Consider the following 13,694-nt stretch of genomic DNA (forward strand, 5'->3'; position numbering starts at 1 on the left):
ATTTTTCACAATTACAAAGTAATCACTCCAATAAGCCAGTACACAGATCAAAACAGAAAAAAAAAAAAAAAACCTATTTGTGAAAATGATGATAAACACAAGGACAGCAAAAGGATAAAAATATGAAGATGTAAAAGGACATTAAAATCAAAAATATGGGGAAGGAGAGCAAGAAAATCTAGACTCTTTTTTTTCAGACTGTGTTTAAATCTATATGACTACCAGGCTAAAGCAAGCAAATATAGGCAGAGATTAACGTACGTAAAACAACAGGGCAACCACAAATCAAAACCAAACAACAGATTCACAAAAACTGAAAAGAAGAGGACACAAGCATGAAATAAAAGGAAGACATCTGGAGTTCCCTTCGTGGCTCAGTGGTTAACAAATCCAACTAGGAACCTGGAGTTCCTGTTGTGACTCAGTGGTTAAGGACTCCGACTAGGAACCTTGAGGTTGCAGGTTCAGTACCTGGCCTTGCTCAGTGGGTTAAGGATCCGGCGTTGCCGTGAGCTGTGGTGTAGGTCACAGATGCAGCTCGGATCCCGAGTTGCTGTGGCTCTGGCGTAGGCCGGCGGCTATAACTCTGATTAGACCCCTAGCCTGGGAACCTCCATGTGCCACAGGAGCAGCCCTAGAAAAAGGCAAAAAGACAAAAAAAAAAAAAAAAAAAAAAAAAAAAAAAAAATCCGACTAGGAACCATGAGGTTGCGGGTTCGATCCCTGGCTTCACTCAGTGGGTTAAGGATCTGGCATTGCCATGAGCTATGATGTAGGTTGCAGACACAGCTCGGATCTGGCATTGCTGTGGCTCTGGCATAGGCCAGCAGTTACAGCTCCGATTAGAGCCCTAGCCTAGGAACTTCCATCTGCCATGGGTACAGCCCTTGAAAAGACAAAGAAAAGAAAAAGAAAAAGGAAAACATCCAACCAAAAAAAAAAAGAAAGGAACAAAGGACAACCACAGAATCAACTGGGAAACAAGGTTTTAAATGGCAATAAATACATATTTGTCAATAATCACTTTAAATGTCAATGGACCGAATGCTCCAATTGAAAGACATAGAGTAGCAGACTGGATTAAAAAAACACAAGCCTACAGTATGTTCCCTACAAGAGACTCACCTCAAGGTAAAGGACACATATAAATTGAAAGTGAGGTAATAGAAAAAGTTATTTCATGTGAATGGAAAATACGGAAAGCAGGAGTTGCAATACTCATAGTTTAAAATGAAGGCCATAAAAAAAGACAAAGAAGGACACTATTTAATAAAAGGACCAATTGATAAAAGGACTAATTCCAAGAAGAGGATATTACACTCCTCAATACATATGTTCATAATACAGGAGCACCCAAATACATATAACAAATACTGACAGACATAAAAGGAGAAATTGACAGGCATACAATTATAGTAGGAGATTTTAACACCCAACTCACATCAATACACAGATCCTTTAGCTAGAAAATCAACAAGGCAACAGAGATCCTAAATGATACAACAGAACAGTTAGATTTGACATTTTTAGGACACTACATCCAAAAAAAACCAGAATATACATTCTTTTCAAGTGCATATGGAACATTCTCTAAGACTGACCATGTATTCGTGCACAAAACTAATCTCAACAAATCTGAATACAGAAATTATTTCAAGCATCTTCTCTGAACACAGTGGCATGAAACTAGAAATGAAGCACAGGGGGAAAAAAGAGAAAAAACTGACCACATGGAGATTAAACAACATGCTACTAAAAAACCAATGGGTCAATGAGGAAATCAAAAAGGAAATTTAAAAATACCTTGAGGAGTTTCCATCATGGCACAGCAGAAATGAACCTGACTAGTATCCATGAGGATGCAGGTTCAACCCCTGGCCTCACTCAGTGGGTTAAGGATCCAGCGTTGCAATGAGATGTGGTATAGGTGGCAGGTGTGGCTCAGATCCCGAGTTGCAGTGGCTGCGGCACAGGCCTGCAGCTACAGCTCCAATTCAACCCCAAGCAACCTTGAGACAAACAACAATGAAAACACAACCATACAAAATCTATGGGATAATGCAAAAGCAGTTCTTAGAGGGAAGTTCATAGCAATACAGGCCTTCCTCCAAAAAGAAGACGAATCTTAAATCAACAATCTAACCTACCACCTAAAAGAAATACAAAAAGAATGAACAAAACCTAATGTCAGCAGGAGGGAAATCATAAAGATCAGAGAGGAAATCAATAAAGATTTTTTAAAAATAGAAAAAAAATCAATAAAATGAGAGCTGGTTCTTTGAAAGGGTAAACAAAATTGATAAACCTCTGGCCAGACTCACCAAGAAGAACCCAAATGAAATGAAAAAGGCTCATTAACCACTGAGCCACAACAGGAATGCCCTATTTTTCACAGAACTAGAACAAATAATCCAAAAATTTATATGGAACCATTTAAGACCCAGAATGGCCAAAGCAATCCTGAGGAATAAAAAAATAAAAAAAGAAGCATAACTCTCCCAGACTTCAGACAATGTTGCAAAGCTACAGTAATCAAGACAGTATGGTACTGGAACAAAAACAGACATAGAGACCAAAAGAACAGATTAGAGAGCACAGAAATAAACCCAGACACCTATGGTCAATTGATCTTCAACAAAGGAGCCTGGAATATAAAATAGGGAGTTCCCATTGTGGCTCAGCAGTAACGACCCCGACTAGTATCCATGAGAATGCAGGTTCCATCCCTGGCCTCACTCAGTGGGTAGGTATCTGGCACTGCTGTGAGCTGTGGTGTAGATCACAGATGAGGCTCGGATCCTGAGGGCCTGCGGTGTAGGCTGGCGGCTGCAGTTCTGATTCAACCCCTAGCCTGGGAACTTCCACATGCCACATGTGCAGCCCTAAAAAGCAAAAATAAAAATAAAAAATAAAATGGGAACAGGAGAGTCTCTTTCCAGCAATGGGAAAACTGGACAGATGCATGTAAGCCAATGAAACTAGAACACAGCCTCACACCATACACAAAAATCAACTCTAAAAGGCTTAAAGATTTAAGTAAAATATGCCATAAAACTCCTAGAAGAGAACATAGTGCAAAACATTCTCTGGCATAAACCATACAAATGTTTTCTTAGTTCAGTCTCCTAAGGCAACACAAATAAAAACACAGGAATTCACGTTGTGGCTCAGCAGATTAAGAACCTGACTAGTATTCATGAGGATGCAGGTTTGCTCCCTGGCCTCCCTCAGTAGGTTAAGGATCTGGCATTTCTGTTTCAGATGCAGCTCAGATCCTACATTGCTGTGGCTCTGGCGTAGGCTGGCAGCTGTAGCTCCTATTTGACCCCTAGCCCAGGAACTTCCGTAGTTAGTTGGCCACAGGTGTGACCATAAAAAGAAAAAAAATAACAATAATAAAAACACAAATAGGAGCTCCTACTGTGGGACAATGGGATGGGCAGTGTCTTGGGAGTGCTGGGACATGGGTTCAATCCCCAGCCCAGCATGGTAGGTTGAGGATACAGTGCAGCTTAGGTCAAGACAGCAGCTCGGACCTGATCCCTGTCCTGGGAGCTCCGTTTACTGCAGGGTAACCAAAAATGAAAACACACACACACACACACACACACACACACACACACAAACAAATGAGACAAAATCAAACTTACAAGCCTTTGCACAGCAAAGGAAACCATAAAAAAAAGACAAGACATGGAGTTCCCGTCGGCGCTAATGGTTAATGAATCCAATAGGAACCATGAGGTTGCAGGTTAGATTCCTGGCCTCGCTCAGTGGGGTTAAGGATCCGACATTGCCATGAGCTGTGGTGTAGGTCACAGATGCAGCTCAGATCCTGCATGGCTGTGGCTGTGGTGTAGGCCGGCAGCTATATCTCCAATTAGACCCCTAGTCTGGGAACCTTCATATGCCGTGGATGCGGCCCTAGAAAAGACAACCTACAAAATGGGAGGAAATAGCTGCACATGATGCAAAAAACAAGGGCTTAATCTACAAAATGTACAAACATCTCATACAACTCAACACCAAAAAAAAAAAACCCCAAACAATCCAACTGAAAAATGGACATATGGATGGCCAGTAAGCACATGAAAAAATGCTGAACATTACTAATTATTAGAGAAATGCAAATCAAAATTGCAATGAGGTACCACTTCACACAGGTCAGAATGGTCATTAGTAATAAGTCAACAAATAACAAATGCTAGAAAGGGTGTGGAGAAAAGGAAACCCTCCTACACTGAGGTGGGAATGTAAATTGGTACAACCACTATGGAAAACAGTATGGAGGTACCTCAGAAAACTAAATATAAAATTACCATATGGGAGTTCCCGTTGTGGCACACTGGTTAACGAATCCAACTAGGAACCATGAGGTTGCCGGTTCAATCCCTGGCCTTGCTCAGTGGGTTAAGGATCCGGCGTTACCGTGAGCTGTGGTGTGGGTTTCAGACACGGCTTGGATCCTGCATTGCTGTGGCTGAGGCATAGGCCAGCAGCTACAGCTCTGATTAGACCCCTAGTCTGGGAACCTTCATATGCGGCAGGAGCGGCTCAAGAAAAGGCAAAAAGACAAAACAAACAAACAAACAAACTACCATATGATCCAGCAATCCCACTCCTGGACATATATCCAGACAAAACCACAATTCAAAAAGATACACGCACCCATATACTCAGAGCAGCACTATTCACAAAAGCTAAGACATGGAAACAACCTAAACGTCCACTGAAAGAAGAATGGATTAAGATTTAGTACCTATATACAACGGAATATTACTCAGCCACAAAAAAATAATGAAATAATGCCATTGGTAACAACATGGATGCAACTATAGATTCTTATACTAAGTGAAATAAGTCAGAAATAAAAAGACAAATACCATATGATATCACTTATGTGTGGGGTCTAAAACATGGCACAAGTGAATCTATCTACAGAACAGAAACAGACATAGAAAACAGACTTGTGGTTGCCAAGGGAGAGTTGGGGGAGGACTGGGATGGACAGGGAGTTTGGAGTTAGTAGATGCAAACTATTACATTTAGATTGGATAAGCAGTGAGGTCCTACTGTACAGCAGAGGTAACTGTCTAATCTTTTGGGATAAGAACATGATGGGGGATGATATAAGAAAAAGCAGGTATATGTATGTATGACTGGGTCACTTTGCTGCACAGCAGAAATCAGGACAACACTGAAAATCAACCATACCTTAATAAAAATTAATTAATTTTTTTAGAAAAAGAAAGGTGCTGTGAAAGGTGCTAGCCCCCAGCCCCAGCCCCCACACCAAAAGGAGAGCTGGCTTCCAGACCAACCCCCAGCAGAAGCCCGGGCCCCCATCTGGCAGCTCTAAAATAAATCAACTCTAAGGAGCAGAGCATCCTAGAGGAAAGTAGGCAAGCCTTAATGCCAGGGTCTCAGCTTTAAACCCCAACTCTGACTGTTACTTACCATATGCCCCAGGGCAAGAGACTACACTGTCTTGAGCCTCAGTTTCCTCATCTGCAAAATGATAACGACGTCACCTACTTACAGGACTGCCATGAGGAGCCAGAATACGTCTAGTGGTGGTACTGACAACAAGCGGTGGTTGTTCCTGCTAGTAAGTGGCCCTGATGACCCACCTTGGGCTATGTCAGCACAGATGTTGGGGATCAGCTGGGGCTGGCAATGAACTTACTTGTCATGCATTAGTTCAGTGACACTTTGACAGCTTACAATGTAAGAACTATTACTGCTCTTATTCACAGCTAAGGAAGTCAGGGCTTGGAAAGTCTAAAGACTGGCTAAGTAAAGGCCCAAGGTCATGATGCTGGCACCTGGCAACTCCTCTGTGCCCCCCCATGGTCCCTCCAAAGTTCTTCAGGTAGGACGACACTCACTTGGCACAGCGGACCCAGTTGATGTGCTGGCTCAGGGAGAATAGGAATTTTTGGCGATGGGTTGACCACACCTTGATTGTCTTGTCGTCAGAGGCCGTCACAAAGGACTGGCCATCGCTGCAGAAATGGACGCTCCTCACCGTGGCCGTGTGTGCACGAAACACAGTTGACTCGCCTTTGCTGCAGGGGTGGGTATCCAGAGTAAAGAAACTCATAAACCCATAACAGCAACATGTGGGCACACTGGAGCTCTCCCCACCCCTCGGGACCCCTGCCAAAGTCAATCCAGTCCACCAAAAGCAAGGCCAAAGTCTCCCCTACAGGAGCAGAACCCCTGCCCACCTCACTCACATAGAAGCAGCCTCAGTGGGATCCCCTCCAAAAGGCTGAGGTCAGCCCAGAATCTCCTCCCTGTTACCCTGAGGGGAGGGCCCCAACTGGAAGATCCAGCTTCTGATGGCACCTCATCAGAATGTCCCACTGTGACCAGTCCAGCACCAGGGACCAGATTCAGACAAGACCCTCAAAGTCTTTAACTCACATATTGGGTACCCAGATGCGAACGGTCTTGTCGCGAGAGCCCGAGGCAAGCAGGTGTCCCGAAGGGGAGAAGTTCACACAGGTGACCGCATCCTTGTGGCCGGTGAAGCGGTAGGCACGTGACTGGGGCTTCATGTGCCACACCATGAGGCAGGAGTCCATGGAGCCGCTGGCTGAGGAGAGAGGGGTCACCATGACACTGGGGCAGGGTGGGCAGCACAGAAACTCAGCTTGACAGGCAGCCCAGAACTCCCTTCCCCACAGGGACAGCCACACCTCCAATGACTGGTGAGCAGGACTTTGGAGAAGCTATGGCCTGCCAGCTCTCCAAGCAGCAGGCCCACACAGGAACCTGCTCAAGAGATACCCTTTACCTGCCAGCCTTAGGCTGTAACCAAGACTCCCAGGTCTCCCCACAGGCTCTAGAAAGCAAGTCCTCCTAAAACTGGGGAGCCAACTCAACCCAACCGTCTTTTTACCATTAAGAGGACCCATCAGAAGCCTAGAGGAGGTCCCCAAAACAGATGAAAAATTCCTTCAATTTCCTCTTCATCTGCAGCATATCATGAGATCAGCAGCCTCTGGCAGGGGACCTTGACTTCAGGCTAAAGGGGGAGGCCTGTCCACAGAAACAAGGCAGCTGCAGCCATAAGAGCCGTGTAGAAACCCACAAGCAGCCAAGGAGGGAGGCATACAGCGGCAGCATAAGGGCAGTGCGGGAGGGCAGTCCCCAGCTCTGCTCCACATGCTTCTCACTGGTGGGCTTCTTCAACAAGAAGGTGTGCCCATGGTACTGTGGACAGCAGAATCAATAAATACCCAAGGAAAAAGAGCCACTGTGTAGGGCTCATTCTGCAGGATAGACCTAATAGCCCAGAGGCAGGTCCTGCCTTCAAAGACAGGGTAACCTCAGCAAGGGCCCCAACCTCTCTGAGCCTCACACTCGACATGCAGAACGGAGCTAATAAGGCCCTGCAACCAGACAGCTGACCAGCTGAAGCAAGATGTGGGTCAATATAAAGCACCCGGTCCTCACTGTGCCCTGTCCCCCCATGGCACACCTCCCAGGTAGAAACTCCACCTTAGCTTATAACCTAGTGTCTAGACCAAGATGCCTCCTCTTACCCAGCTGCTTCATGTTGAAACTGAAGTCCACACAGGTAACTGCATCTCGGTGACCCTTAAAATGCCTCTCCAGCGAGGGGTCCTCCTGGGGGAGAGCCATGGTCAAATGTGTAAAGGCTCGATAAGGAAAGGGCTTCCCCAAGGCCAAGACTCTTCCTATAACAGCCAGGAGGGTTTAAAAATGCTCAAGCCATGATGTTGTATATAGAAAATGCTAAGGAATCACTAAAAAATTACTACAAGTTCAGTAAGCTTACAAGATACAAAATCAACACACAAAAATCAAGTATACCAGCAATGAGCAATGCGAAAAATAAAAGTGACAGCAATTTCATTTATGATACATAAAAAAGCAAAATACTTAGGAATAACTTAACAAAAGTGCATGACACACAGTGAGAAATAAAAAAACATCATTGAAAGAAGCTTAAAAAGATTCAGATAAATGGAAAGGCATCCCTTGTTCATAGTTTGGAAAACAATATTGTTAAGATGTAATATTCCCCAAATTGATCTACAGAGTCAAAGAAAATCCCTATCGCCTTTTTTTTTTTTTGCAGAAATTGACAAGCTAATGCTAAAATTCATATGAAATGTAAGACAGCCAGAACAGTCAAAACAATCTTTAAGGAAAAAAAAAAAGGAAAAACAGAAAACAACTTGGTGTTCCTTAAAAAGTTAAACACAGAGTTATCAAATGACCCAGCAATTCTAGGTAAATACTCTTAAGAAGTGAAAGCATTTTCATGCAAAAACTTGTACATGAAAAAAAAAACAACCGTGTATACAAATGTTCACAGCAGTGTTATTCATAATAGCCCCAAAGTGGACAGACTTCAATGTCCATCAACAGATATATGGATAAACAAAATGCGGCACAGCCATACAGCAAAATAGTTGTCAGTCATAAAAAGGAATTAAGTACTGACACATGCTACAACATGGATGAACCCTGAACACACTACACTAAGGAAAAGATGCCAGACACCAGACATTTTGTCTGATTTCATTTATACAAAATATCCAGAATAGGCACATCTATCTACAGACACAGAAAACAAATTTGTGGTTGACAAGGACTAAGGGGAAGGAGGGAATCGGGAGAAAGAGGAGTGACTGCTTAATGGATATGGGGTCTCTTTGGGGTGACAAAAATGTTCTGGAAATAGTGATGACTGCACAATATCGTGAGTACACTAAAAACCACTGAATTTTACACTTCAAAAGGGTGAATTTATGGTATGTGAATAATATCTCAATAAAGTTATTTTTCAAAAGATTCACCGAGAGAAAATGGGGGGTTTTCATCACCCTCCCCATTTAGGGATCAGATCCCATTCCCTCAATCCCACTGCAGACTGGCCAGTGAACCCAAAGGTCAGCCCTGAACAAGCCCCAGGTGGCTTCACCACCATCTCCAAGACACCCAACATCAGAGCAGCAGCAGCTTAGGAACATGTGGAGCTAATATTCCACAGACACTCTATCCAAGAGTAACTCATGTTTTAGCACTTGAAGAGTTATAGCCCAACCATGTAAACAACTCCCCCTACTCCAACATCAGAAACCTCAAAGGAGGGAGTTCCTGTTGTGGCTCAGAGGAAATGAATCTGACTAGTATCCATGAGGACACAGGCTCAATCCCTGGCCTCACTCAGTGGGTTAAGGATCTGGCAGTGCTGTGTGAGCTGTGGTATAGTCACAGATGCGGCTCGGATCTGGCACTACTGTGGCTGTGGCTCCAATTCGTCCCCTACCTGGAAACCTCCATATGCTGCAAGTGCGGCCCTAAAAAGACAAAAAAAAAAAAAAAGAAAAGAAACCTCAAAGAGGAGTTTCTGTCATGGCTCATCGGAAATGAAATCCAACTAGGAACCATAAGGTTGTGGGTTCAATCCCTGGCTTCTCTCAGTGGGTTAAGGATCCAGCGTTGCCGTGAGCTGTGGTGTAGGTTGGCTAGTAGCTGTAGCTCCAATTAGACCCCTAGCCTGGGAACCTCCATATGCCTCAGGGGCAGCCCTAAAAAAGACCAAAAAAAAAAGAATCAGAAACCTCAAAGAAACATCTTGGAGGCACCAGGGAGCCCAGCAAACCTACTCCTGAGCCAGAGCAAGGCCACTGCCACTCCAAAAAGCTGTAACCAGAACAAAGGCTCCCATGGCCCCATGCCCAGCTCCACCCCAACACACCTGCCAGAATCCTTTCAACAAGAGAGGGAAAAGCACAACAGGTGGGCCCAGAACAGAGCAGTAACTGCTCCACCTGAGCTTCTTGGAAAAACAAAGGTAACATAGTGCCCATCTCTAGAGGCAAGTTCAGATCCACCCTTAACCAGGGGACCCATGAAATCTTCCAACACCCTCTCTTCCATTCCTGCAACTTGCTGGTTCCTCGTCTCCCCCAAAGGGGTTTATATTTTGGGGTAGGGGAAAGAACATCAAATTAGGGTTCAAAAGGCCTGGTTCCTAAGGAAGCCAACAGGCCACCATCCAGCCACCTTGACTCTCAACCCAAGCCAGAGGACCAAGCAGGTTGAGGTTCAAAACAACCTCTCAAAAACAGGGGCTTCGGAGTGCTCCCCTCTGGCCTCCGAGAGGGCATCCTGGTTCAAGTTACACCGCAGGCCTAGGCCGTCCTGGGCATCCTGGGGCCTGCTGTTCCCACACGTCGTAACAGGGTGCACCCTCAACAAGCCCCCATTCAGCTACCCACTGCTCAGGAAAACAAGACTGAAGCCACACAGGCCCGGCGCTGATCCCAGGTCAGACGTCCCAGTCGGGCAGTACTAATGTCTCCTCCGCGGAGATACAAATCCTAAGAATAGAGACTGGTTCGTTAGCCCTGGCAACCGGCACAGGGCCTGGCTCGCAGGAGGCGTTCGCTAGATGCCCCGACCCATCGCACCCTGCACAGACTGTAAACTAGGGCAGGAGAGGACCGCACGGAGCCCTGCGCCCGGCCAGGCGCCCACTGTCCTCGTGGGGAGACTAAGGCCCGGGCGGCAGCCGCTGGCAGGAACTTACCGGGTAGGGCGATGCCATGGCGGGGCTGGGAGCGCCCAAGGCGCCGGAGGAAGCAGCGGCTGCCGTTGAGGCGCGTTCAGTTTCCGCGCCCCCAACCGCCGCCAATAGCAACGCGGGTCGCTTGGCCCCGCCCCGCCCACCGCAATTAAAGGAGACTGGGCGCCTCGGCTTTTTGCACCCGGGACCGGAAGGAGAGTTGACCGAGTCCACTGTCTCCGCGTCCAGCACCACCAAGCCAGGCAGCCTACGGACGGCGTCGCTAAAGGCCTGTGTCCACCGTCGCTCATTCCCCCTGAGAAATTAAAAAGCCCAGGATGAAGTGTTCGCCCCGCCGACGGGTAGTCCGGTTAAGGCTAAGGCGAACACAGCCTTCTGGGAAATGCAGTTCCTCGATTCCCGCATCCTCCTGTCGGGAGGAAGGTGGGACTACATTTCCCAAGATGCCCTAAGGCCTGATTAACCAACGAAAGAGAACCTTTTAGGATCCCGGAGATGGAGGTACTTGGCTCATTGTATCTGCGTCCTTTTTTTTTTTTTTCTTTTTTTTTTCCCGTGGGCGCGGCGCCTGGCACTTGGAAGTTTTTGGGCCAGGGATAGAACAAGGCCACAACAGCGACCCAAGCCGCTGCAGTGTCTACGCAGGATCCTTAACCCTCTGCCGCAAGAGAGCGCCGTGTCTGTGTCCTCTTAAAGCGCTCGGATGGCCGGCTTTTCTCTCAGTACCCCATTTACAGCCAGTTATTCACTCTTTGGGAATTCTTTAAGTGGTTCACTCCTCTGAACGCGCTTAAAACAAGTGTCGATTTAAAAGAACACAAATCGAGTTCCCCCGTGGCGCAGTGGAAACGAATCCGACTAGGAACCATGCATGGGGTTGTGGGGTCGATCCCTGGCCTTGCTCAGTGGGTTAAGGATCTGGCTTTGCCCTGAGCTGTGGTATGGGCTCCAGATGCTGCTCGCTTCCTATGTCTGTGGCTGAGGTGTAGGCCGGCAGCTGTAGCTCCTATTAAACCCCCCAGCCTGGGAACATCCATATGATGCAAATGCGGCCCTAAGGAACAAAAAATAAAAATAAAAGAACACAAATAACTCGGAATCACATCCATGGAGTGGAGAGGCCTGGGTTCTATTCCCAGTTCTTGCCTTGATTGGCTGTATGACCTCAGGAAAAATAACACTGCTCCGAGGCCCTGTTTCCACATTAGTAATATAGGAAAGGGTGAAGGCAGCCTGGCTCTCTCTTCTCCTGAGAAGCCTCTTGTAAACTACATGTAAATTATGTGTGTGTTTAAAAGAGGAGACAATCCAGAGGTCTGGCCACCAGAGGCCATCCTTGCTCACTTTTCTGCTGTCCCTCCACCTTTCTTCTATCCTGCCTAACTCTGGGCATCTTCCCAACCTGGATCTGATCTGAACTGGACATTTTTGCAAGATTTGGGATCCTTCCATCACCTACCCAGGCTAGATTGGCTACTAAGATCTGGCCAGGCCCTTAGGTTTCTCACTACATACTGAGACCTAAGATGATGTCCCTGAACCAGCAAACCAGAGCCCCGTTGAGTGAACTCAGAGACTGGCAGTGGAGGGACCTAGCATGTAGAGGGGTGAGCCTCTTCTTTGGACCTGGAAGGTCTAGGGCCAGACACAAGAAATAGATACATTTAATCCATCTTCACTGTAATTTGGCTTAAAATTGGTTCCTGTATGTTAAAAATGTTCAGGCTAACTTAAGTTACACACTACGAAATTCTCCTTAAAACTAGCATCACTTATACATACCCAGAGATTGTTCAGCACTGTTCAAATGGCCATTTGCAAGCTTTCCCACCAATGTTTGCATCTTATTCAGCTGTTCTCTGGCATACTGGCAAAACATTTAAAGTGAGAAAGCTAAGGAAGAAAAAAATCAAATTTAAAAAAAAAAAAAAAAAAGGAGTTCCCGTGTGGCTCAGTAGGTTAAGAATCAGATTAATATCCATGAGGATTCGGGTTCGATCCCTGACCTTGCTCAGTGGGTTAAAGGACCCAGTGTTGCTGTGAGCTGCAGTAGAGGTCAAAGACGTGGCTTAGATCTGACGTTGCTGTGACTGTGGCATAGGCCAGCAGCTATAGCTCTGATTCAACCCTTACCCTGAGAACTTCCATATGCCACAGGTGTGGCCTCTAAAAAAAAAAAAAAAAAAAAAAAAGGATCTATTACATATAAGTATTACATATAAGTGTTCATTTAGTCTTCTTGGGTAGTGTTTTTTATTCTTTTTTGTTTTTGTTGAATTTGGCTATGTAACACTTCTGGTCTACAGGAGTTCAAAATCTACAAAATTGAATTTATGAAAACCTTCTGGAAAATGATTTTCAAGTATCAGATTTGCTCAAAATGAGAGGCACTGGAAGATTTTACTCAACCTCCTTGGTCTTTTCAGATCCCTCTGTCTACTATCCTTACCCCTCAGGGAGGAGGAGCTGGGGATGCCCTACCCCCTCTTGCTCATTAACTAGCCATAAAAATGCAAAGAGGTTGACTCTGCCAAAACCACATAGACAACCCAGGATTCATCACTGGCACAGCCTGCATAAGCAAGGATTGGTGCCTCCATGTTCTGACTGAGCAGTCCCCACCCCATGCTACCTCTACCAGACTGAATTTCATTTCTTTTTTTTCTTTTTCTTTTTTTTTTTTTTTGTCTTTTTGCCATTTCTTGGGCCACTCCCGCGGCATATGGAGGTTCCCAGGCTAGGGGTCAAATCAGAGCTGTAGCCACTGGCCTACGCCAGAGCCACAGCAACGCAGGATCCGAGTCGCATCTGCAACCTACACCACAGCTCACGGCAACACCGGATCCTTAACCCACTGAGTAAGGGCGGGGACCGAACCCGCAACCTCATGGTTCCTAGTCAGATTCGTTAACCACTGCACCACGACGGGAACTCCTGAACTTCATTTCTGATGGGGGCCTCTGTGGGAGGGGGGTGCTCAATGTTGGAATATCCTTTTTTTTTTGTCTTTTTGCCATTTCTAGAGCTGCACTCATGGCATATGGAGGTTCCCAGGCTAGGGGTCTAATCGGAGCTGTAGCTGTCGGCTTATGCCAGAGCCACAGCAACTCGGGATCCAAGC

At 46.0% G+C, this 13,694-nt stretch overlaps 1 protein-coding gene across 3 annotated transcripts in view; it reads right to left on the bottom strand.

Moving 5' to 3' along the window:
• Positions 1-10,633, bottom strand: part of POC1A (POC1 centriolar protein A) — a 79,848-nt gene extending 69,215 nt beyond the window's left edge. Inside the window, exons 1-4 of one of the 3 annotated variants that reach the window (XM_021068879.2) lie at positions 10,577-10,633; positions 7,554-7,635; positions 6,430-6,601; positions 5,889-6,068 (exon numbers count right to left, since the gene is read on the bottom strand). In XM_021068879.2, coding sequence (XP_020924538.1) covers positions 5,889-6,068; positions 6,430-6,601; positions 7,554-7,635; positions 10,577-10,594 — 452 coding nt within the window. In that variant the 5' untranslated portion in view covers positions 10,595-10,633. Of the gene's footprint in view, positions 1-5,888; positions 6,069-6,429; positions 6,602-7,553; positions 7,710-10,576 lie in introns of all 3 variants that reach the window. The other 2 variants (XM_021068877.2, XM_021068878.2) reach the window with 2 other exon arrangements.
• Positions 10,634-13,694: the final 3,061 nt, after the last annotated feature.

The sequence above is a fragment of the Sus scrofa genome, chromosome 13 (genome assembly GCF_054392235.1).
Source record: "Sus scrofa isolate SSC_HxYL_T2T_F1_AM1 chromosome 13, Sscrofa_HxYL_maternal_Yorkshire_Landrace_v2.0, whole genome shotgun sequence".
NCBI lineage: Eukaryota > Metazoa > Chordata > Mammalia > Artiodactyla > Suidae > Sus > Sus scrofa.